Below are 26,702 nucleotides of genomic sequence, written 5' to 3'. Positions count from 1 at the left end.
TTATGTGTTCTTATCTCAGAATCTGAAACCTGTTCGCAGTGATATTCCCTCAGGCCACAGGTCTGATACATAATAAAGCAAAAGATTGCCAAGATCAGGATGTCTTCAGACTGTTAGAGCAACACGCCTGAGTAATAATTTTCCTGGCATGACCACGAGTACTCACCTGCACACACCGTACCATTTGTGCCCGTCTGTGCATCACTATCCTTTTGAACCCCTGTAGAGTCTGTTCATTGATGGCTGACGAACTGACAATTGCCCTGATGGAAGTTGCATGGGGAATGAGCTGAGCAGGCGGGACATCTGTGATAGAAGGATCCAACAGATTTCACTTCCTGCCCCTCAAGGCACGATCGCAGTCTTGGTGAAAACAGAGCGATGGTCACTGGGTTTCTAAGATGGAGAGTTACATATTTGCATCTCCTCCGGTTTTAACTTGTCTTTGAAACACAGTAGATACACTTTGGCAATGCAGTTATTTCTGGCATACAAGTAGCATAATTGTGTCCTCCAGGCTTTATGCCAGTGAGTACAATAATTTTTTAAAATCTTTTTAACAGAGTTCACAGAGCACCTATCTAAATAGAAAAAATAGCAACAATACTGTGCATGGTGTATTTATTCCCATTTAGCCCTACTTTTCCGTGTGTTTCTAAAGCAGGCCCTTTAGCTCAGACTTGTCCACAGAGAACATCCCTGTTTCAATAAAGGTCTGACCTAACACCTCATGTTCTGCTGTTTCTATCTCCAGTCAATATACAAATAGAGCCCTTTGACTGTCTATCTTACAGTTGCATCTTTCTTCCTTTTGCCAAAGATCAAATAGTGATTCTGCATTTGACCCGGCCTGCAGCCTGGGTTGTAGCCAGGACCAGTCAACTCCATGACAAGTCAAAACCAAAGCAGTCTGGAGATTACGTTAGACTGAGTCGAGATGCAGGTTCAAATTAACACTGACAACCAAGAAACAAAAAAGTGCGCATTTAATATCTATCTATTTCTTGCACAATGTAAAAAGTTACCTATGAAAGTAAGATATATGTTACACAGACTATAGAAGAAAGGGCAGTGAAGTATTTTGCGTTTCTATTGGGAACTACTTAAATTGCTGAATGCAGTGGCCAAGACAAGAGACAAAAACTTTACTGTGATTCTTTTACATTATTTAAAAGTCTGTGAGTGTAGCCACAGTGTTCAAACAGTGATTTAGTTTTGCTGAACTGTGTTGCTGCCTCAGTTCCCCTTTTCCCACAGCATTTCTTTGCCAAGACATGCTACATTAACGAGATGTTATCCCCATAGAGAAACCTGGAGGAATGCATTGCAGCATTACATCAGACTATTGTAGCTCTATAGCTGCTTAGCTGGACCGAATTAAGCACCGGCAGAGTGCAGCTTAGACTTTGTGGATTAAATGGCACATCTAGTCTGTTTTATAATCTCTTCATTCATAAAAGAGGTTACCTCATGCATCAAAGTCGAAGTCAAACTTAGGGTAAACTTTGAATGATATTAGCTTACATACTGTACCTATACTGTTAGTTACCCTCCATCAACAGTAATTACCTACAGCGTGTGTGCACTGCAGCCAGCAGTTAGCTACCCAGCTGACTGCATTACATTCATATTCATATGTTCTTATACTAACATCAGTTCATCCATGCACGTACATAAATAAGTACACAGTACATACATGATTAAATATAATAAACAGTAGATAGTGCAGTACATGCCGGCATGGGTGTGTTTATTTACAGAGAGCTCTTGTTAGAGTGAAAGAAAGGAACAAAGGGAAAGCAAGACAGAGAAGGACAGAAGTAATTAAGGAATGAAGTGAGCTCAGAAAGCAGGATGCAAAGGGGACATTTCTGAGGAATATTTAGTGCATCCCTCTCTCCCTCCCCCAGCCGCCCCCACTCCTTCAGCACCACTCCAGCCCTGCAGTATGCTGGCTGGTGTGTTCTTATATAAGAGGCCAATCCTGTGGGATGCCAGGATGGCTATGGAAGTCTTTGATGGCCACCACACAAAGGCACAAAGGCAAAGAGGCAGGCTTTGATACCCATATCAGTCCCCCTACTGCCTCTCTGGCTTCATAATACAGCCAGTGGTATAGCTCGACTTCTTCTGTCAGCACATACAGAGTCTAAAGTGGAGAAGCCTCATCCTCTAGGGAGAAATTCACACACATTTACACAATGAGTCCATGCACACGTAAAGTATGCGCGCACTCATAGCGTACATGCACATGCTCATAGACACTACAGCCACGTGCACACGTGCACTTCTTTCTTTGTTCTGAAAAGACCGGGCATGCATGCATACAAATAAGCAGATTCTTAACACTGGATTCTGAACAGACCAGTTTGCCTTGGATATCTCTTGCAGACTTGTCAAGCGTGATACATAGTAATATGTGAATGGCATTCAGTGACGTCAGTACATACACTGACGTCATTTCAAAGGAACATGCGTCATCGCCAGCGGCAGCAGCCTCATAGCAAACAGTCGCCCCACTGAATTAGCCCTACTTTTATTCATGTCTTCTTCTTTCAACTTTCACTTCACATTCTGAGTTTTCCCCATTATACATGTGACATATTAACACTTTCTACAAGAAGGCTGCGTGTGTAACTAGTGAGGTGCAGATGCACACACAGTTGCACCGAAATACGCACATCTGTCATATCTGGCACACTCACTCCGTAGGAGGTATTCAGATCACAGGTGTATGTTCTCGCAGCACAGTGGCGTGTGTTTAGCATGGCTGTGTGAGTATCCTGGGAGCTCCGTCTCATGTTGCTTCAACCACCTGCTCAGGTCATTATTCTGGTCAGGGACAAGAGAGGTAGATCATACACATGCACGCACACACCTATACACACACAGATAGCTTTAATTGTGACGGACAGGTCTTTGGGCAAAGGGAACGACTTCAGTAGGTCAGTATTTGGTTAAAACAGAATGAAACATAGATTCAGTTCATGTTAAATAGGAATACGCTCCATTTGTCGCTCTACAACGAGCAAGTTATTGTTTGTAATTAAAATGAAGTGCCTCGTTTTTGTTCAGTTGTGAGCAGCGAGGTCCTGATATAATTGGCTTTGGCTCACAGTGCTTTTGTCATCTGGACATTGCGTGCTTGTTTGCACAACGTGGAGGAAAGATGAGAGTGTCTTGGATGTCTTTAGCTCGAAGCACCCAGTGTCCCCACCAAATAATTTTTGGACACTGAGAAGGAGAAAGAGACGGAGAATCAGCGGAGGAAGCAGAGACAGAGACATCTTCAGCAGAATTATGTCCTTCTCCTCTCCTGTTCTCTCGCTGTGTGTTCAGCACTTGCTTACAGACTTGACAGTGCTGCTGAGATGGCAGTGAAAGAGAAGTCGTCATCACATTAGAATGATAATGCTTTGATGTTTCAGAGGCACAAAGCTTAATGGGTTCTCTGCGTTTCCCTCACACATGACATAGATGATTTTTTTTTCATCATTATTATTATTATTTTTGGGGGGCATTTTAGCCTTTATGATAGAGATAGCTGAAGGTGGGATAGGAAAGGGGGCAGAGAGAGAGGGGATGACATGCAGCAAATGAGCCGCAGGTGGGAGTCAAACCTGCAGCCACTGCAGAGGACAGCCTCAGTTCATAGGGTGCACACCCTTCCAACTGAGCTATGGGGGCTAGACCATTGTCAGTTAAATACATAAGAGATTTATGTGGAGAATGTGAAGTCAGTGGTGAGAAAACTTCAAATTTTTCGGATACTTTATCAAACATGTGATATTCTATAGTCATAAAGTCATGCTTGTGTTGCCTTTACAAAAAATAAATCCCTGATTTGTTTCATAGTAACCAGTTAAACCTACAGACTGGTCACAATATCAGACTTTGTCTTAACTTTACTCAACCCTAAAGTAAATTGAAGTATATTTATGAGATGGTTCATCAAGGCAGAATTCAATCTACAGGCACCTTAATCTTAGATTGTATTATTTCAATAGTGAGGTGCACATTTGATGTTAAGTTTTTAAAGTTACACAAAATTGCAAGCTCAGATATCAGGATGGCACAGGAGTTTGTATCAGGTGTAAACACAATAGAGAAGGCCACATGCTGGAAACAATGGAAGAACTCGTGAATGTTTTGTGCGCAGATATGTGAAACATACAAAACATGTAGAGCTTTGCAAGTAACAGAAATCTCACAGCCATGAACTGTATGTAAATGTGTGAGTCGTCCTGGATGCTGACGAGACCACGTAACGAATCCACTGCAACAGTCTAAACTCTCTCAACTCTAACTAGGTAACTAATAAGCTGCCAGTCACATTGGGTATTTGGAGCTTTGCAAGTCTGTGATGCCCAAATATGCAGCTTTTAAAACCACAAAATAAAGATTATCATGTTAAAGTAAGACTCAAGGAAGCTTAAATGGCGCCAAGAGCCGCAACGCAATTAATAGCTATGCAGATACAAATTCATCTAGCTTTGTTATTAGCACCATGGAGAGGTTAGATCACTGTTCGACATGGCAACTCTCGTTCTCTGATGCAGAGGAAAATAGCAACTCAGGCAAGCACAGATTTTATTATAGCAATAATATAGTTACTGTATTTTCTAAAGATTGTTGTAAATGATGTATTGTTTTGTCATTGTTAGATATTATTGAAAAGATATTCACACAGGTTTGATACAACACAAATGAGAAATGGTATTAATTTACATTGGAGACTTGTGTCTCGTCCTATTGCTTTTAAAAAATCAAATGTCTGTGGTAGAAGGGAAAATATAAGACAAAACGAGAAATTAAAGAAATGAAGGGTCAATGATGGAGGCTGGAAACAAGTGAAGAGGTGAAGGGAAGCAAGGATGAGTGCAAAAAAAAAGGATGAAAGAGAGGGCAAAATTATACAAGAGGAGAGAGGAACCACATTCGCGTGACAAGTGTCCTCATCGTGGACTGGAAGACTGTATTACTGCCCTCCAGCATGCCTCCAGGCCTTAGCCCAGTTGGTGGGTACAGTCATGTGGAGAGCTCGAATATCATCCACGCCTACATGCAAAGAGGGAATGAGAAGGAAGGAGGAGGCGGGGGGAAGGTGGGCCGCCTTGTAAGAAATGAGAGAAACTTATAGTGAGGAAGAGGAGAGAGTCATCCACAGCAAGGAAGGAGGACACTGGTAGACGGGACTGAGAGAAGGAAAGACTGCATAGAAAGTATAAAAATCAGGGACAGACAGAGGAGTGATAGGGTGGGGAAGAGTTGTGAAAAGATGAGGAAGAAAATGAAAGAGAAGGGGAAGGAACAGGAGGGATGGATTACGGACAGCCCCAGGTGGAATAGGAAGTGAAGTTGCCAGCTCTCCCTCTGGCATATGTCCTCGCCTGCGGGAGCACCCAAGGACCAGGGAGAGGGCAGCTGGTCCGTAGCCACGTCCAGGCCAGGACGTGCCAACCATAGCCCAGTCATGCCAGCGCTGGGCGTCCCATGCCAGCGACCGTCCTTGTGCGTAGAAAGTCACGTCAAGCTAAACCTCTTTGGATTCTCTGAGAATAAAAGGCAGCGGCGTCGCTGTCTGCCTTTTGTTTGTCTTCTGTCTGTTCGTTGCTCCTTCTCCTGCCTTCATTTGTGTTGCAGCAGCGGTCTCCGTGTTTTTCCACAAAGTGGCTGGAGTTGTGCCAAATGAATTCAGTGACATGTTCCTAATTCAAAATCTGTTTTCTGAATATGAATTGTGCACATTTAAATTTTGTGCTCTGCTGAAGTGTGTGAATACTGTGATGTGTAGATACATTTTGTAAAATTATGAATTTTAATTCCCGCAAAAAGAAAAAAGAAAAAGAAACAACTCACAGAGATCATTCAGTCATGTGATTGATTGTGGCTCAAGCCTTAGTCGCCCAAATGTAAGATGACCCTGATAATAAGAAGAACCTTTGCAGCACCTGTTTTGGAGAAACTCTCTAAATGATGAATACATAATGTCATCTATGTCCTTAATATAAGACAAACCCACAAATTTAATTTCCAGAAAACAAACTTAGTGTCTTAGATAACATTTGGGCCTGAATAGTGATTAAAGCTCATGGCAGGAAATGTAATTTGTATTGGGATTAAAACCTTAATTTTAATACACAAACGCAAATTCAATCTTCCAAAATGTAGAAATAAGCCAAAGAATTAATTCCAAATACAGAATTCAGTTTAATTTGTATCATGAAGTGAACCTGAATAGTAAAGTGGGATTACTGATCAAAGTTCCAAAGTTTTATCATGCAAAGCAAAAACAATGCCTAGCACCTTTTGACATGTTTTATATAGTAAACATCTCTTAGTAACTTAAGTTTTTGTGCATAAATTATCATTTAAAAGCGTAATACATCCTGTACGGTTTCCAGCAGGTCGTTTTCCTTCGGTTGTTTGGTGTGGTGTTTTTCTGTTGCTGGGAGCCTATTCTGCCAAACACTTAGCAGACAGTGGAGATGAGGCCATTTGTTCCATCCCCTCATTAGCCAATGACAGGCAGTGTCTTCCTGATGTAATCATTGGTCATTAGGAAAAGGCATTAATTCTGTTATTTACTGCAAACTCAGTATAAAGTATTTATACTCATGTCTGTGTCTGTGAGCCACACAGCTGAACATTAACCAGATATGTCCAATTACTAGGTGAACATGGTCCAGCAGTCTGATTGGGTTTTAATGATTAATGAGATTTTAGCTGACTTTCTCTCTGGCTCTCAGCTGGAACCTGTGGCTCATTGCAGCTGCTTCCAAACGGACATGTAAAACATCTCTGAGCCTGAGCGAATCAATATTCATTGTTTCTCAAGAAATTGGGGTTTTCAAAATATCGAGCTGTTTAAGCAAACATTGGAAGCAGATGAATTAAGTTAAGTCAGTTTAAGATTATTTGGCCCAAAAGGTGCCTCAAAGGGCTTTACAGTCTGTACAGCATAAAGTACGACACCTTCTATCCTGAGACCCCGGTTCAGAAAAGACAGACAGACATGCAGTCAAATTACACTATGGAGAATAAATGACAGTATTAAGTAAATAATAAGTCACCTTTAAAGGGCACGTTCAAACAGTTTATTAGCATTATCTATCAAAACCTCATTAGCAGGTGGACAAGAACAGTTCATTAGATGGAGAATGTGAGCGCACCAGTTCCTACAAACCATTAATGTGATTAACTGCACTGCCAATGCGGAGTCTTTCTCAACACATTTTGGCAAGTGCCGAGCAAAGAAAACAAGAAGAAGAAAGTAAAATTGACAAAGGAAGAAATGTCAAGCTATCCTTTTAAATCTAATCCTGGTTGGAGGCTGGTTTAGACGCAGAGCAGCAAGCCTGCAGTCAGTCTATTTTGGGGCAAATAGCACAGACTGAAGGTGTCTGCTTAGCAGCAAGTCAGAAGCATTATGCTCAGTGTGCTTTTGACATGCCGTGCTGTGTGTGTGTACATGTACGTGCATGTGTGTTAGAGAAAGACAGTGTACCTGACAAGCTGTTCTTTAGCTGTGAGTGTAGGTGTCAAGTGTACTCTTGGTACTATATAGCAAGACCCCGGGGAGACGAGCTTTCAGCTCAGTGCCAGCTAATAGGGAACCGAATGTAACCGAACAGGAATTCTGATTAATAGCAACACCGACTTGCTATTTGCTATCAAACATTTGATTTACTTTGCCCAAATTGTCCTTATTTGCTTTTATCAAACCCAAATGAATATGCGTGTGATTATGTGAAGAGGCATGTTATGAGTAATGACAGTAGGAATTGCACACTCTCGCATGTGTCGGGACTTATGAGCGTCAGTGTCACTACAGTGGTCAGCGTGTGAGTGTGTGCAGGATATTGATGATAATGAGATTTGTTGTATCACGGTGGCTTGAACAGACAACAGTGCATTTAAAGAAAAAAAAAAGATATTACTACTCACACTCTATGCTTTATTGCTTGTGTTTCTGCGTGATTTGACAGCTGATAGAGAGCGAGTAAATAGAGGGAAACTCGGGATATGCTAATGAATCAGGACAGGGAAAAGATGAAAAGGGGCGATGGAAAGACTTGAGGACATGTGTGAAGTGAGATGAGTGAAAATCCTGCAAGAGAATCAGAGCCAGGGAGTAAGAATCCCCAAGTGGCGGCGAGAGCGCCCTCTCTTTCTCCCCCCCCAAGTCTCTGCTTCCAAGCATGCTTTGCCCAGTGTTACCATGGCGACGCTGAGCCTTCCACAAGCTGACCACATGCGCACACTCACACACTCGCACATACCGTTAGTGTGTGCAATTTCACACGTATATTGTCGCACCTGCACAGCTTTGAGCAGACACATGCATAAGCTGCAGTGAAAGGCTCCTCTGATAATGGACACACTCCAGCTCTGAGAAGTGGAGACATCACACACTGTACAATGTTTCCTCCCTGCTAATCACATTTAATGATCACCAGCTAATTTTCTCTGGTTCTGACTTTTTAAAAAAATGAAGATTTGCTGCTGTTGGTTTTTTTTTTATCTATGGCAGTAAATTGACTGAGTATCTTTGGGTTTTGGATTGTATGTCAGACAGAACGAGCAATTTGAGGATGTGACTTTGGGTTCTGGCATGTTGTTTATTTTTCACAGTTTTACAGTATTTTATAGACCAAGGAATGAATCAGTCAATCATAAAGAGGTTGCACTTCATAGTATGGTACACATATTCACCATTACATAGTTGCATGCGTATTAGTAGCATATTAGATCTTTATTAGTCAGTATAAAGCTCTTACTAACACCTTATTCTGGGTTAGTTATTAAGGTTCAGGTTATAAGATCATAATTGAAGTAACAACTTCCTCACTATTAAAAAGAGGTTATTGAAGCCATTAACTGTTAGTTAATAGCCGAGCAGTTGTAGCGTATGGTCATGCAGAAGGAGATATTAATAAGTGTTTCATAATGACTAATAAACAGCCAAGAGCCAGCTGCTAATATGCATGCTAATAAGCAACTAGTTCATGATTTGTTCCTTAATATAAAGTGTTACCCAAGAAAATTATCTACATTTTAACTGATTGTTGAAAACTAGCTATCTATTACACATTCAGTCTAAAACAAACTGACTCCACGGTTCACACACACAGTCCATGCAGTCATGTAGAAATGTGGACGCTGAGACGCTCACTGAACCGGAGAAAAACACAGTTCCAAATGTACAATTAAATGTCCAAATTTAACAAATGTCCAGATTGCGCTGGGTTGAGCCGTATGCCTGAAATAAGAACATTCAAATTTGATTCCATCTATCTCATCTCCTACCCTCCCACACAGAGCAACCCCTTCACCTGCTAGCTGGGTAATTACCGCTAGCAGCTATTTCAAGCCTTACATTGGTCGCACTGCGCTGAAGAAAAGAGAGTCTCATTGATTGAATAGGTCACAGAACAAACGGCAAAGACTATTTGTTCTTAAAGTGCGTTCAGCTGAAGAATCTCTGCACCAGGATTGTCTTTACAATATGAGAAAACGCAGCCGAAGATGGAACGTAATCAAATATGCATGGAAGTACAGTGTGTACAGTGAGGGGAGGAATACAAGAGAGCTTTAAATGATCAAAACTTATGAAGAGAAGTTAAGAGAAAAACAACCACATGTAGAAAATAAGCATGTATTACTCTATAAAATCTCTTCCTCTGCCTCTTTAGCCTCCAGATAAGGAAGGCGGTCTGCCGAAGCAGGTGGGCAACAAGACAGAGTGTGGCCTGCTGGGATTGGTCTTGGACCTGAAGCGGGATTACCAGCCAATAAGAAACCAGATCCCAGAGGAGAAGCTTTACAAAGTCTACACCTTCAACTCTGTCAGGAAGTCCATGAGCACCGTCATCAAATTGTCTGATGGGAGCTTCCGCATGTACAGCAAGGGAGCCTCCGAGATCGTCCTCAAAAAGTGAGTCTGCCTCTGATTACTGTGAGGCGATTCTGGTCATAACTGCAGCACATAACCTTGTTGTACGGTAATATGATATAATAAAGTGCTGAAGTTTTACTAGATGTATAGAAAATCCATTTTGAGTGCATAATGTGCTTGAGGGTATAAGCAATGCAGTGAGAGTGGGCTAGACTTTCCACTAGAAGGTCACATAATTGTGACACTTTAAAGTACATTACAATAACAGCACAGTAACAAATGAGTAGCTCTGAGACAAACATCAGAGGCAGTAATAAACCCTCCTCCACCCGATGAAGCAAGGAGCGGAAATTTGACAATGAAAGACATTAAAATGTAACATTAATTCAAAACTGACAGTCATATCTGGTAGGTTTTGTTGCCATAAATACAGTTAAATAAATAACTGTAAATAAAGAGTTCATTTGCTTTTTAAACTAGTTTACAGGATGTTAATTCAATCCAGCCCCTTTGTTTGACTACATGTGTTTATTTTTCATTTGTATGCTCCTTATTGTGGTGAATGGAGAGTCCACTTACTGTAGACCAGATGCTGATGTACAGTTAACTCTGTGCACTCTGGTGGTGCTGCTTCTCCGCTCTCATCATGGCCCATCTGACCACAACGTCAAAGATCATGCATCCATAGCCTGCATGTATCGAAAATGTGAGACTAAGTGATAGAAAATAAACCCTCAGCCCGTGATCTATTTTTAATCACAGATATTTGATCAGCACTGATCATAATCATGAAGACCAAAACGGACCAAAATCGCTTCTATTTAAAAACTGCATTTAACATTAAATACTGTATAGTGGATGCGTAGGAGTCCTCTGCAGTATATTTGCTTTTCCACGTTGGCTCATTCTGACAACCCAGAAGTCACGATACACAATATGAAATGCCCCCGTCCCACCGCTCCACCCTGACTCACAGATGCAGCCATATCCTGAACGAGGTGGGTGAGTCCAGGGTTTTCCGTCCACGGGACAAGGACGAGATGGTGAAGAAGGTGATCGAGCCCATGGCGTGTGACGGCCTGAGGACCATCTGTGTGGGGTACCGTGACTTCAGCGGTGACCCTGAGCCCAACTGGGAAGATGAGAACAACATCCTCAACGACCTCACGGCCATCTGCGTGGTTGGGATCGAGGACCCCGTCAGGCCAGAGGTAGGAGCAAACGAAACTAAAGCGGGTTATAAATACACGCTACAGTACCAGCAGCTTGGCCGTTGGTGTATCTTCACCTTACCTTTTACCTTAAGGTTTTACATATTTATGAGATCTTGTCTGTCCTACAATGGTTTTAATATTTTCTAGACATATTAAGATTTCAAGTGTCTCCACTGTGCTCCTGGTGTATGCTGCCCCAGGAATGAATTAAGTATTGTACATCAACCATCTGTCCTCTGTGCTGTATTAACCGTCTGCTATGGTTACAGTTTTCATATCTACATGTATGAGAGCATTTAGGCTTTTCTACGTACAGGTCTACAATATCTGAGACTGTGTGCCAAGACCTAGAAATAACAGCACATTCAGGTGCATCCTGTACGTCAACAGTGTGTCAGGAGAAAATCATCATTTGAGTATTAGAATAGCATAGCATTAGCAACATGAACTGTACAACTGTTGAATAATATATCCATAAATTGAGCGATTTGACTGAGAGAAAAGTACATGTGTTTTTTAATGAGTTTGGTATTTATAGAAAGAAGTGATGTTGACCCTCAATTACTGTTATTATTAAGGCTCTTAAGGAACTGCAGGTGTGTGAGGTTGGAGAATTAAATCAGCCAAACTCTCTCTCTCTCTCTCTCTCTCTCTGTCTCTCTGTCTCTCTCTCTCTCTCTCTCTCTCTCTCTCTCTCTCTCTATATATATATATATATATATATATATATATATATATATATATATAATGGGCTAAAAAACTGCTGTTGGAAATCTTTGATGATCACTGGGTGCCTGTCTATTGAAATTCAGTTTTCAATATGTAACAACCCTCAATTACCTTTTTCCTGTCCTAGTCCAAGTCCTGTGATTGTTAGTAAGCCTCTGTTCAGTTGCAAAAGATGATCCAGTTTCTTTCCTAGAAAGCCCAGCTTTAGACACATAAACAGTTCTATGGATTTTCGTTGCATCAGACCAGTTCCTGTGATCGCTTCCATGAAATCACTCGCTTGTTTCTATCAAGCTGGACGTGTGGGGACAAAGAGTGAATAAAGCAACCAGACTCTGGTTGCCGGGGCAGCCTGCACAGCGAGCTGACAGAGAGGCTCCATGTGTCATTTTGAAGACTTGACGTTAGGGTGTGTGTATGATCAGTTGCTTCACTGATGATTATTGATTCATGAATGTGCACTCCAGCCTGGGACGGTCCGATTTAGCAGAACTGAACGTGTGCTGCTCAGTTTTTGTACATTCTCATATTTTTAACATGCGGTTGCTCCTTATATGTGTTGCAGTTATGATGTTGCATGTTGTGACTATTACTGTATTATATAAATACTACTTTAATATATGAATTTATTATATTGGGTCCTGAAATTTTCAGTTTCTCGGAGAGACGCAGCTCGAGGACATTACTGTGCAGATGCAAATGAGACACTGCACTAAACAGATAGAAAGGGGTCTTCTGGTGTTGCTACTTCACTTTTTGTGTCTGTTTGCGGATGAAGAAGTTACACTTGCATAAACTATGACCACAAAACATCCGTGTTATTGGGTAAAAATCTCCAAAACTTCAAGGATCAGTGAACGGCAGGTTTAGAAAGGGTAACAGGTTAAAACATACTCTCAGCCTGTAGAGGAGTGAAATTAGATTTGCAATGAGAATGTCTCTTTAAATTGCATTAAAACACTAAGACTAAAGTCGCGTCAAGCAGACCGTTGAATATTAAAAACTGTATATAAGTTAAGGCATCATTAATTCACTTTGAAAGGACTCATTCTTTACAATAATCAACTTTTGATCTGTGGGTCTAATGCTCATAATTCAGCGTATCTCCCATTGTCGGATTTCTACTTCAGGTACTTCTTTCAGCTCACTTGAAGGCAAAACAAGCGTTATATATTCATATATATAGAAATAAGTGATACAGCACGACATGTTTTCTTCAGCAGCTCGAGGCTTTTATGATGAATTTCATTTGAAGAAAAGCAGGAAAGCCTGGTGGAAAGAGGTATCTGTGTACAGTAGGAAAACTGACCTCGCTTGACAGCTCCTGTGCAGGTACAGGGAGGAAGGAAGCTAACTGACTACTGCATTATTCAACTTCCTCCTTTAATCTTTTTTTTTCCACCCCCCTCCTCAATCTGTAACATGGTCTCTCATTCAACCTCTCCCAATCACGTTTCCTCGTTTCCACCCCTCTCCATACTGCAGGGTTTGTCTTTCACCTCTCTCTGGTTTCTCTCTTTCTCTTTTGACTTCCTCTGCACCTGCCTTGCTCTTCCACTATCCCTTTCTCTCCCTCTCTGTCTGGAGCCGAGTTATGCAAGCAGCCGAACAGACCTAGATAGAATAAATAACGGAGAAGAGAAACCACGGTGCTTAAATTAATAAGTAAACAATCTTAGGAACAACTAGACAGCCTAATGAGAAACCCCTTTTACATCACAGTGTTATTTAAGGTTGTGTATTTAAGCAAGCTGCAGAGTCATCCCGAGAAGATGAACTTAAAAAGAAATGTGCTGCTGAAAGCCAAATATTGCACATTGAACATGCTGTAAAGCAGATCCTGCAACATTTGTGATATTCAGTCACACTTCAGGTGTTAACACAGTCCCTTGCATTCCTCCAGTTTGCTGCACTTCTGTTTTCTTCCACCACAGAAGTCACTTAACATCTGACATTTTCAATAACTGGTGTGGAAAAGCAGTGCTCTGAACACCGCTGCACTCCACTAACATCTTTCCAGGTCTCTTAGCAGGACTGGCTAATATTGGAAATGAGATGACTTTCCGCTCTGCTAAAAAGGTCACACAGAGTGGTAAACATGTTTTTGGTTTGTTTATTAGTCTCCGATTTCTTCCTCCAGAATGCAATGTTCTTTTAATAACTGGCTGCTAGGGCTGCTCCCAAAGAGACGGGAAGGGGGAGAATGAGGGAGAAAAAGACGAGGGAAAGATAGAGAAAGAAAAACAGACTCAGAATCGGACGGCGGGTAAGGACAGAAACAGGAGGAAAACGAGTGTGTAACCAGATCTGCATTAGACACGCAAGAGGCTTGTTTTTCAGTCTCACCTACTAGCCTCCTACCCTCTTCCTCTGATGGGCCAGATTGTATTTTATTAAGCCTCCGCTCTTCTCCTCTCCTCCTCTCTCCACCTCCTCTTTCGGGTGACCAGTCAACTAGAGCAGCGGGAATCCAAAGGAGAGGAGAGTAAAACAGACAGCAGGGATGACAGATAGGCAGACGGGAACTTGATATCTTGATAACAATGACTTGGTGAGAGCAGGATGTAATAACTTGCTTCACTTGCCACAGTATTTACTGCATTTTGTCAGATCGCATTACTTACAATGAACTAATGAATTAATGTACTTGTGCACTGTATTGACTGTTTAACACATTACCAACTCAGCTCATGTATGAATACTGATGTTAGGAGGCCTCTAAGTGCACATTTGTGAATAATATTGTTGTGATTTTCAGAATACATTCAGCCTCCTTGACCATCTCCTCATTGGGAAAATGGTGCAAAATTATAGCCAGAAATCACATATTTGTTTTTTTTGTGTGTGTAAATTATAAGATCCAAAGCTAATTTGACCTCATTGCCTTTTTTATGTATCATATCTGTTTCTAATTCTAACATGTCTATAATTTGACAAGCGTCCATTGAAAAAATTTAATTAAAACCTTGCATTTCTAATCTTTAAAGTGTGCGTCTATGTAGCGTTTGAAAGAAGAGATAAATTACTTTTTATTTTACAAATGGAAAGTTGAATTCAGAAGCAGTAAAACACAATAAAACCTTGTTTACTTCAGTATACTCAAGGCTGTTACCTTGGTCTGGTGTGACCAGTAGCTTATGGTGGCTAATGTTAGCTAATTTAGCAAGTCTAAGAGAAATATGGCCGTATAACTGTCCTGTTTTTCTCCACTATTGCTTCTGTTGTTGTGAGTTTAGCTTTAAATCATAATTTTCACGTGGCAGCTGTGCAGCAAAAGTTTCTCTGCACATAGTCTCACTTCATCTATCTGTGACGAGCCACACAACAGGATCATAAGACATGAACTTCATTAAGTGGGATGAAATTATATATTTGTTTGTTTAACCTCCGGCTCATTAAAGATCTGCCCTTCTCCACTGTATAGATTCATAAGCTGCTCCCTTCAAGCTAATTAAATCCTCCACCCTCCAGTTTAATGGGCCGATATTGCGGCGGTGGATTCATTTGGTCTTCCATCCTATGTTATACTTTGCATGTGTATTTGTTAGTACAATTATGCTCCCATGTGTATCTGAATTATGCCCAAGTGTCTGTGAGAGTAAGGGGGAAAGTGTATATTCCTGCCTCCGTGTGTGTGCGTGTGTGTGTGTGTGTGCGTGTGCGTGTGTGTCAGAGAGAAAAAGAGCAATGGTGCGAGTTGCTGTTACTGTATGTGTGCACATGGTTGTTTATGTGTGGGTTTGGAGAGCAGTGCTCGCCCACACTGACCTTTGTCAGGAAGAAGATGTTTCTGAATTAATACTGTGCTGTTTCTAGCTGGTTTCACCACAGATCAATCTCCATACAGTAATACCCTCCAGTTATTCTACTCTACACTACTATCTGGAGGGAAAAGAGCTCAGATAAAATGCTTCATTTTACATCTCAGCAATACAAAAATGGACAGAGGTGTCAGAATGCTGTTCAGCTAAAGTAAGTATAAGGAAGTTAGATCTGCTTTGTACACATGTACCTGAATGTGTTTTGCCTGTCAAAGATAGCAGTATTGTTGCCATTGGTCTGTTCTTTAAGCCGCTATGATCAACATTTTTACAGACAATGGATCTTGCATGTAGTCATCACCCAACTGTCCTCTCAGTTATTCTCTGCTCTGCAGAACTTTGTAATGTTTTTCAGCTCTTTCCAAAACTTTGCTGTTTTGATTCAGTCTTACTGATCTCATACTGCGGCAGGCAGCTGTTTTCAGCAATAAACACTGAAAACCTGACTGTTATGTGCCCAGCATCAGATGGCAGATTGACAAAGTTAGCGACTAGCTGCTGAACATAGTGGCACATTTAGCAGCAGATAACTAAATGTTTGGAGTTAGAGATCAAAGCAGGGTTAAAAGGAGAGCGAATATTGGACTCACATTTGTCGGGTGGCCAGAAAAATGACTGCACATTAATGCTAATGTTGCTCCAGATGTGCTGGATGTGTACACAAGTAGCTGGTCACTGACAAGTTCACCAAATCATCCTTTTGATCATCAGTGATCGTACGTTTACAGTGATATGTGTGGTGACTATTTCTGTTGTACCACATTGTTTCGCACATGTCTTTATGCATCACTCTTTAGGTGCCCGATGCTATCCAGAAGTGCCAGCGTGCCGGCATCACAGTGCGCATGGTGACAGGAGACAACATAAACACAGCCAGGGCCATTGCAATCAAGTGCGGCATCATCCACCCCGGGGAGGACTTCCTCTGCATCGATGGCAAAGAGTTTAACCGGAGGATCCGCAATGAGAAGGGAGAGGTAGAGTAATTACTGTCAGAGTGAGAGAGGCTGAGCTCAGGAGAAAGAAAGACACCTCTCTAAAGCTACATCACCACCACCTGTCCTTTTCTGTCTCTTTGTGTCCAGGTGGAGCAGGAGCGCATTGACAAGGTTTGGCCTAAACTCCGAGTTTTGGCCAGATCTTCCCCAACCGACAAGCACACACTCGTCAAAGGTGAACTGGTTACACTATCTTATACTCATGACTGCTGGTGAAAATGTACCTTCCTCATGCTGGATTCAGTGTATGTGCACTGCTGCATGTGCTGCTTTGTTTATGTGTGTATGTGTGTTTGACAGGCATTATCGACAGTACAATGGCAGACCAGAGGCAGGTGGTGGCTGTGACAGGAGACGGGACCAACGACGGGCCTGCGCTGAAGAAAGCCGATGTCGGCTTCGCCATGGTGAGCAAACCCTGTTTCCTTTTCCCTTTTTTTCTTTAGGTTTTTTCTCTTTCTTTTCTGCCCTGCTTGCTACCTTTTGGAATTGATCTCAGTCAACATCTGCAGATATCTTCTTCACCTCTGCAGTATTTAAGGTTTGTTCTCAGACGCTGTTCCTCAGGCTGTGTAGATGAGGAGCTCCCCCTAGTGGATTTATGTTCTCACAGTTTCTCTGCAGTGCGTTAGACTTTTCAGACTTGTTATTCTTACACGGCTTTATATTCATTTGGTGTTTGACTCTTGTGCCGTTTTCCCTTTTTTTCCCTCACAAATGAAATAATCTGGCTCATTCAGAGCACCACTGGCAGTGGTTACCAGGCTTGTCATGACTCCACAGGCCTATCAGATGAGCTCGAGTGTCCCTTCATTGACTGTCTTGTTCCAAACGTGCCTATTCTAAGTGATCTGAAATTGTTTATTAGTTAACACTATTAATTAGGTAAAAGGTAAAACTGCACATTTACAAAATAAATTTTTCACTCAAGACATTATGATGGAATTCAGGATGTTTAGGCTTAGTCTAAACTCAGTCATTGGTGAAGTTTTCATTTGATTTTCTTCCACCTGGCGTGGCAGAAGCAGGACCTTTAAACCATTCAGGCTTTACTTTCATCTCTGTATTTTTCCATCTGCAAGCCTCTCAACTACTTTTCACACACTCTCAGTCACATCACGTGTTGTTGCAGCTGACTAAGGTTTGACGGCGGTGTGTCCTGTGGCTGGTAGTTAAAGATATGCTTTGGGTTGTTTCTGTGGTAGATTGAGGATTAGCGCAATAGATGATCAGCACATTTAGAAATCACACGAGTTGTGTATTAGGATACCAAGTTTCTGTCTGACTGTGCCATCTCTGCACTCCTCCAGGGTATTGCTGGAACAGATGTGGCCAAGGAGGCATCAGATATCATTCTGACTGATGATAACTTCAGCAGCATCGTCAAGGCAGTCATGTGGGGCCGTAACGTCTATGACAGCATCTCCAAGTTCCTTCAGTTCCAGCTTACTGTCAACGTTGTGGCTGTCATAGTGGCTTTCACTGGTGCCTGCATCACACAGGTCAGAGCGGGGTGTGGGCATCTGTATGTGGGGGCGGCGGAGATGAACGACTTTCTTTGAACAATTAGCACACTCCTGTAAATACAGATCTACTAAAAAATAATGATATTTGGAAAAATAAAGATTTTTGCACCTTTGCTACCCCGGTGATGTGTTTGCTAGGGATGACAAGTATTTTTATTTACAGAAACACAGGTGTGTGACAAAGTGTTACAGTAACTACACTACTGTTTATTAGTCACATTCCACCCCGTTTGTATTGAAGTTACTGGTTCTTAATTGCACTTTCCACCGCGTCTCCACAGGACTCTCCCCTGAAGGCGGTGCAGATGTTGTGGGTGAACTTGATCATGGACACTTTTGCATCTCTGGCCCTGGCGACGGAGCCTCCCACAGAGTCCCTGCTGAAGAGGAAGCCATACGGTCGCAACAAGCCTCTCATCTCCAGCACCATGACAAAGAACATCCTCGGACACGGAGTCTATCAGCTCATCATCATCTTCACGCTGCTCTTTGTTGGTTGGTGGCTGTTGTTTTCCTCTGCCGTACGCCCCACCTCTAAATTCATCGGATCATACTAACTGTCTACTCTTTCCCGCTGCAGGTGAGCAGATCTTTGACATCGACAGCGGACGTAATGCTCCACTTCACTCTCCTCCATCCGAGCACTACACCATCATCTTCAACACCTTCGTCATGATGCAGCTCTTTAACGAGATAAACGCCCGCAAAATCCACGGAGAGAGGAACGTCTTCGATGGCATCTTCAGGAACCCCATCTTCTGCTCTATTGTTTTTGGCACCTTTGCTATGCAGGTAAGCAGGCTGATTTTATTAATGCTGTATTTCTGCTTGCTTATTATCATACTTTAGAAGAACATCATAAGCTGAGTTGAACATTGAAGGGTTTTTTTTTTTTGAAGTCAGGCATGAAAGCCGTTCTCTCTTCTCTCATGATTTTCATGGTTTGTGCTTTGCTCTGTGTAGATTGTGATCGTGCAGTTTGGAGGGAAGCCATTCAGCTGTCAACCTCTGGACCTGGAAAAGTGGATGTGGTGCGTTTTCCTCGGGCTGGGGGAGCTTGTCTGGGGACAGGTAACACGCAAACTCAGCTGTTTCTCCGTTTTTCTCTTTTCCCACTGTTCTTGTTTTCCTGCATTTATTCTAGTTTACCGTGTTTCTCTGTGAATCTCCTCCGTGCTGTGAGCTTTTGACCCAGTGCTCTGCTTTCTCTGCGGGTTAGGTGATCGCCACCATACCCAATAGCAGGTTGCGCTTCCTGCGGAGGGCGGGCCAGTTAACGCAGAAAGACGAGTTACCAGAGGAGGACGTGAACGAGGAAAACGAGGAGATCGACCACGCAGAGAGGGAGCTGAGGAGAGGGCAGATCCTCTGGTTCAGAGGACTCAACCGCATTCAGACTCAGGTGAGGACACGAGAAGGACGCACATTCAGTCTCCATGTTGCGATTTGTTGTTTTATTTCACCGAGAGATTTTGCTGGATTGATTTTTCCTGAAAGAAAGAATAGATGGATGTTTAAAATTTTAAACAGGGTTACTCTTAAAAAGTAACCCATAATAATAAAAAAATAAGGTTTTGTTTACCAACAAGATTAAAGTGGAAGTTTTCTGTTTGTCTGTCTGTCATATGATCAGTTTTCAGTAGGACATCGCAATAGTCAGTTTATTAAAGTCACTTTATCTGAAGATGATTTATTTAGGTTCGCGAAGACGCAGCTTCCTCTCTGGACTGAGGCGATCACCGGTGGGCACCTGTGGAAGATCAACGCTCAGTCTTCGGGGTTAAATACAACCAGACATAGTCACTGAATTGTTCTCACTGTGAGCAGCGCTGCACACCGATATCACTGTGATACTCGAGGCCGCTCGGCCTGCGTGTTGGGTTTGATTTCATCTCACTGATGTGTCTCTGATGGTCCAGGGTGAAGCTATCCCACAACATGATACCGTGGACCAGCGTCCTACAGTCAGCCAGGCACGTTAAATAAATAACGTGTTAATAACTAAAGTAAGATGAGGGGACACCTTGAATGATGTAAATGGCTGCATCTGTACGCTCCACATCGACCAGCTCGTCTTTTTAAAGGGTTGCATCACCCAAATGAGCTCATCCTCTGTCTTGCCTCTTATGGTGTCTTAACCATGCAGATTAAAAATCCATTCACCTACATTGTATTTGGTCGGGAGCAGAAATCTTGAAAACAAACCCTTCCAGTCAAATTCAGCATTTCGTTGGTGGGAAACTACACCCTGACCTTTCGTTGCCCCCCCCCCCCATCCTGCCATGATTGACCACCAAAGTCACCCAGCCAGTCAGCCTGTGTTGCCATTTGGTCTCTGTCACTCTGAGCAGCCATTTGTCCTCTCCTGTCCCGCTCTCCTCCCACAGATTGAAGTAGTCAACACCTTCAAGAGTGGCACCTCCTTTCAGGGGGCGGGGGCTCTGAGACGCCAATCATCCACCACCAGCCAGACCCAGGATGTAACCAATGTTTCTAGTCCTAGTCACGTGTCCTTGTCCAATGCCCTTTCCTCTCCTACAAGCACTACTGCTGCTACTGCTCCTCCCACTACTGGCCGTGAGTCAGATCTCTGTCAGTCTGCTTCTGTGCTCTCTTTGCTTCAGGGGTGCCATCATGTCGCGAACTAAAAGTTATCTTTCTCCGCTCTGGAGAATTATTCCCACAACAAATTAGCAGACAGTCTCCATTTTGGGGTTGGCATCTCTGAAGAGCCTTTCTTTTTTTTTTCTTCTTCTTCCTTTCTTGCTATATGCTTTTTTCATTTCCTCTCTTCTCCTCTTCTTCTGTCTTTTTTGCTGTTCATGCTGGATTTCAAATTCATCTTGATATCTCCTCCCATGCTTGGGTGTACTGTCCTCTCATTGGTGAATGTGTGTTTGTTTCCTCAGAGTGCTAGGAGCGCAGGACTAAGGGTGATACCCACGGCGTGACATTTCAGGTTGTGAGTTTGTCTCGCTCTGCTCATCCCCCCCCCCCCCACATCCATCATCCCATCCTCCAGTCCTTCCATTTTTATGTCTTGACAGACATTAATGTGAACTAATTCCAATCAACTCACCGAGAGACTGGGTAAACATTCAAGTATAAGACGCAGTGTTGTCTTCTTTCATCTGTGACTTTGCTTACTAATGAGGCAAATCACACTGAATTGATCTGAAGCAAATTTTACCTGCTATTCGATGCATCGTCCAGCTGCCAAGTCATCTGCAATGACAAGAAAACAGAAAGGGAGCTACAGTGTGTGCAGCAGCAAAAACAAACCTTTCAAATGGGGAGCCCAAATGGTGCAACTAAAACCTACCCACAAGGGACGACTGTCAGTATCACGGACTCTCTCTGCTTTTGTCCACCTCCATCTTCTCTTTCTTTCTCTCTCACACACACACACACACACACACACAAACACACTGTCTCTAATCTTTATTTACTTGATGAAGATCAGATGTAAAACTCTGCTCAGGCTGTGTGGACAGGAATGGAGGGGACAGGAGAATCGCCACAAAGCAGTACGACACCAATAATTCATCCCGTCTTGTCGCTTCATACTGTCAGTGTAGTTGACTGTCATGTTGCCATAGTTACGGACATAGATCCTCTGCAGCACCAGCGACGTAAATTCAACCCCCCACCCGTTTCTGACACCCCATCAGTGTTACTTGTCAGACATCCTGTCACATGCACTCATCCAGACAGGCCCCTCTTATTATTTTTCTTTGTCTGTTTTGTCTCCTTATACCCCACTCTGCCACACTTACTACAGTAGCAGTACTACAATATTGACAGCATATGCAGTATTCATATAACATATCTTTGTAAGCTTTAAACAATACACTGGGGTGAGTCGTTTATTTTCATGCATTAATTGTATGTAACTGTAGTAGCATTTCTTCTAGTACAGCTTCCCATGGAAAAACTAGAATAATAATATTTTTTGGACATTTAGAATAGGAAAATATTTTGGACTGACTTGGAGTCAGTTCAGAAACAAGCAATTTAATGATGTCACCTTTGCATTTATCAGAATTATTTTAGACACTTACATGAAATCTGAAATATATTCAGTAATCAGAATTGTCTTAAGTTGCAGGCCTGAAAGCATTTGTGTCCGCTGAGTCATATATTCTTGCATTAGTGATCCAATGACTTAACTGTCTTATTTATGATTTTAACCTTAGGGAATTAGCATTTAGCATCAGTTAATGTCCTGATAAAGCATCATCATTTTAACTAACTATTGTTATTATGCATGTAAATCCTAAATTTCAGCAGATATGTTACATGCAGACGGGGCTTTGATTAAAGCAGCACTTTCCTGTAATGGATGAATCGAATGAACTGACATATAGATTCCACTAGTTTGGGGCTTATACTTGAGTGTTTACGTAGACGTGCATGGAGTTGAGGACATGCTTCGACCGTCAGACCTCTGACAGCAAACGTATTATTTCCATTTTTCACTTCCACGTGTTTTGTGTCAGCAGTGTCTGTGCTGGTGTCCACTCCTTCACCACCGCCCTGTTGTCTTGTTGCATGTAGTTTGTGTTTACCTCTTGTTTACTTCCTGTGTTCATAATATCTAAACCCGATGTGTTCGCTCTTAATGCCACTGTCGTTTTTTTTTCTTTATTTATTTTTTTGGATGTGTGGTTTTGTTGCGAGTTCTACACTGCAATGCTCGTGTCGAACCAACCTCCTCATGCAGGCTTGAGTTTGACGGTCTCCATTGCCCTGTTTGGGACCATGCTTTACCCACCCTGTGCTATATCCGTGTGTTTGTGTGTCCCATTCAGAGTCTGTGTGGATATTTTCCCAGACGGTGCTCTGGTACCTCCAGAAGTTTTTAAACCACCTGATTGGATCTCTCAGATCTAACCTCCTTCCTTCTTACTGACCTCGTCCACCAGATTTCTTCAAACTTGCATGTGATATTCTCCTTTAATTTTTTCTGTGAGCATTCCATCTATTAACGTGGCTTGTTTCTAGGTATACAGCACATTGGACTAAAGCGTATACTTACAACGAGCGTTTGTGTTGCTTTGGTCTTTGTTTTTTCTCGAAATGTATGATTTGGTTGTGTTTTTTTTCTGATTGTGTTCCACACGGCTTTTCTTAGTGCACGCCCAAACTGAGTGACTTGTGAACTGTAGTCATCTTGTGTGAAAGCAGAACACAGACTACAGTTGCCTTTTCTCTTGTTGGTCCTTCTCCTCCTCCTCCTCACCCCAATTAAGAGGTTCTCTCCTTCCCCTCTGTCCCCTTCTCTCTCCCACTTCCCTCTCTCCTCTCATCCCGAGGGTCCCTCCAACCCTTCCATTATGTCCCTGGCATCACCGCTCATCGTTTTTCTTCCCTTTTCCTCCCTTTTTTACGGCAGATCCGCGTTGTGAATGCATTCCGTAGCTCCCTCTATGAAGGCCTGGAAAAACCAGACTCCAGATCATCCATCCACAACTTCATGACACACCCCGAGTTTAGGATAGAAGACTCCACGCCCAACATCCCCCTCATCGACGACACAGATGACGATTCCGCTCGGAGGAGGGGCAAGTACTCCAGCCAGCCTTCGTCCCCCAACAAGAATAACAACGCCATCGACAGTGGCATCAATCTCACCATCGACACCAGTAAATCAGCTGCTTCCTCCAGCCCCGCCAGCCCTCTTCACAGCTTGGAGACCAGCCTCTAACCCTGATCCTAACCTCAGCTCTTAACCTCTAATGTCATTTCCTTGCAGTCTGGGGGCACCTGCTCCAATTCCTCCAGACCTTTAACTGCAACCTTACACCTTGTCACCCTCAAAATTTCACCCAGTCCAGCTCAATTCCCATCTTCCAGCACCCTCCAACCTCCCGTTCACCACCTACACAGGACAGGTCCTGTGGCAAAATCTCCATCTGCCCCCCCTTAAACGTGGAGCTCTTAAAGCTCTCTGCTCCTCTCAAAATGGAGAAAATCTTAAAGTAATATGGCAAGGTGAAAAGAAAAACAAACTTAACATACAATCAAAAAAGCGCAACAAAGCCACAAAACCTACACAGCCATCCTGCTTTTGTGGTTGTATGTGTACGGCGGTGGCGGCGGCGGCGGCGGCGGCGGTGGTGGTGTGTATGACTATATGCGTGTTAAGCATGTACTGTATTAGCGTGCCGCTGACTGCACACATGTATGAACTGTGTCTTTAGTGGCACCGGGCGGAGGACGATGAGGAGGGAGACCCTGCTGAGGAGTAAAAATCACAAAACAGGACAGACTCGAAACTCCCCTTACACTCCCCCTCCTCAACAATAACATTGTCAATACTGATAATAGTTTAAATTAAATTGAAAAGCATTGTTATTATTCTGATTCTCATTCTGATTATTATTGTTATTATTATTGTTGCTCCTGCATGAATGTACATTACCCAAGTTTTATTTAAAAGGGGTTTAATTTTATTGGAGTTCTTTCGTTGTGATGGGCTAGGCCTCAAGGCGGACTACTGCTTTAAAGACAGCTTCTCTGAGTTCCTGGCCTGCAAAGTTCCCTCTTCTGTGTGGCATGAACATGTACCCAACTGTAAAAATTTATTTCATCCATAAACAGAGATGAGTAACGAGGTGGTGGGGCTCAACTTGCACAGTAGTTTTGCACCTGTCGGAAAAGAGGAACGCAAAATAATATTGATGATGATAGCATTTATGGGATATATTCTATAAATATAAATACATACTATAAATATATTTAGAGAGAGTTTATCTTTGTTTGTCGGCATGTTGCCTTGTTCCTGCTTCAATGGCTCAAAATACTTTGACTTATTTATGTCTTAAAGAGAATGTAATTTGTTTACAACCTCGTAGAGATAAACTTCCTGGTTTCTAGAAGGAGAGAGGTGGAGCTGGAGCTCAGAAGGACCAGAGCTGTGTTGGTGTGTTATTACTGAAAAAACATGTGCTGGAATTTGCCTGCTATCTTTTCAGATATTGTAGATATTTTTAGAGGATTGACAAACAAAAAGAAACCAAAATGTAATGGGATATGTAGTAAATGTGGAATCTTAGTATTACGCTATATGATTGTTGGGATCAAGTTGGAGTGGCTTGCCTTTTCTAAACGGAGGCCTCCTTTTCGTGACAGAGGGGGAATATTTAATTCTTTTTTCACTTCTTCTTCTTCTTCTTCTCTTTTTTTTTTTAATTGTGTTTTTTTTTCTGTGCTTCAGCGCTGGCCTGGGGTCAGGGCTCGAGTCAAAGGCTGATATCAGGACCTTTACAGTGAACTGTCTTCTAGATAAACCTGTTTGTTCAAAGGACTTGATGTTTTAAAAATATGTGGGACCATCGAAAAAGGCTGCAATCGAGTCATATTAGAAATCTGCAAAGTTATATTTGGCTTATCTGTGCCGCACGGAAATCAGACTTATTTTGTTTTGGTTTAAAATTTGGAATATATTGTGTTTATTTTTTATTTCATTCCGATTTATTTTTAGTCGAAAAAGATTTTTTCCTTTTCCTCTCGCAGAGGGACACACGCAGCCCCACAAAGCTGTTGGCATTTTTAACATCTGAGAAAAAAAAAAAAAAAAAAAAAGAGGAAAAACGGACAAAAAAAACAAAACAAATTACAACAAAAATGGAATGTTGCTTTGACTCTTTTTCTATATATAAAAAAGACGATCCTTTTCTGCACTATCTGGTTATGAATGAAAACTTCTGTGGTGTAATTCTAGATGTGCTTTTGTGTGTTTTAACCAAGCTTGTCTTCCTGCCGTCACAGAATATACAGTACTCTAGCATCTCAACTGTACTCACTAGTTGTAAACTATTTATTGTGCTTTGACCAATCAGACATTACCAGAGAGGTTACATACAGAATGCACATTTACCCTGTCTTATTGCACTCAGAAGGACAAGGCCACTTAACTAGCCTGTGCTATTGTTATTTCTATTACTAACCGAAGTCATTGGCAAGCATGACGTGATAGGCTCATTATGCAACTTGAAAAAATTGACGGTTTTTCTACTTTTAAAAAACTCCTATACACTACTACAGTATATACAATCATTTATCCGAGCATCTTTTTTCTTTTTTATATCCTCCTCCTCTGTCATTTCCCAGTCGATCCGTCCATCTGGAGAGGGTGCACAAGCTTTACCAGTCAGCTCAGGCGTGTTGAAAACGTAACATGGACCATTTGAATAAAATCTGTCTTATTTGAGTTGAGAAAAATAGTCTGGATCCTGATATTCTGCTTAGATTTATTTTGTTTCCTTTCCAGCGTTTTAACTTGACAATTTATTTGTTTGTCTGTACAAAATTAAAAACAATAAACAAAATGCATTTTCAATGAAGAAAAAAAAAAAAAAAGACTTAAGCCAACATTCTCAAACCACTTTTACATCCAGGAGGACATTCAGCTTTAAGGGGACGCAAAGACGACAAGTTTAAAAATAATCTTTGTAAATATAGCAATGAGTCCACTGAGGACAGAAACTCCGTGCGGAGTGGTGTGAAAACAG

The 26,702-nt window shown here is 42.1% G+C and overlaps 1 protein-coding gene across 11 annotated transcripts in view; it reads left to right on the top strand.

The window, feature by feature from the left end:
- The window catches only part of atp2b2 (ATPase plasma membrane Ca2+ transporting 2), a 118,822-nt gene extending 93,006 nt beyond the window's left edge, over positions 1 to 25,816 (top strand). For 9 of the 11 annotated variants that reach the window (XM_076739754.1, XM_076739693.1, XM_076739762.1 and 6 more), the window contains 11 exons: positions 9,696 to 9,937; positions 10,875 to 11,109; positions 16,460 to 16,639; positions 16,748 to 16,835; positions 16,961 to 17,067; positions 17,971 to 18,162; positions 18,468 to 18,681; positions 18,767 to 18,978; positions 19,150 to 19,257; positions 19,406 to 19,588; positions 23,582 to 25,816. In XM_076739754.1, coding sequence (XP_076595869.1) covers positions 9,696 to 9,937; positions 10,875 to 11,109; positions 16,460 to 16,639; positions 16,748 to 16,835; positions 16,961 to 17,067; positions 17,971 to 18,162; positions 18,468 to 18,681; positions 18,767 to 18,978; positions 19,150 to 19,257; positions 19,406 to 19,588; positions 23,582 to 23,893 — 2,073 coding nt within the window. In that variant the 3' untranslated portion in view covers positions 23,894 to 25,816. Of the gene's footprint in view, positions 1 to 9,695; positions 9,938 to 10,874; positions 11,110 to 16,459; positions 16,640 to 16,747; positions 16,836 to 16,960; positions 17,068 to 17,970; positions 18,163 to 18,467; positions 18,682 to 18,766; positions 18,979 to 19,149; positions 19,258 to 19,405; positions 19,589 to 20,573; positions 20,764 to 21,095; positions 21,146 to 23,581 lie in introns of all 11 variants that reach the window. The other 2 variants (XM_076739769.1, XM_076739729.1) reach the window with 1 other exon arrangement.
- Positions 25,817 to 26,702: the final 886 nt, after the last annotated feature.

The sequence above is a fragment of the Chaetodon auriga genome, chromosome 2, assembly GCF_051107435.1.
Source record: "Chaetodon auriga isolate fChaAug3 chromosome 2, fChaAug3.hap1, whole genome shotgun sequence".
Lineage (NCBI taxonomy): Eukaryota > Metazoa > Chordata > Actinopteri > Chaetodontiformes > Chaetodontidae > Chaetodon > Chaetodon auriga.
This window is presented reverse-complemented; position numbering and strand designations above follow the sequence as displayed.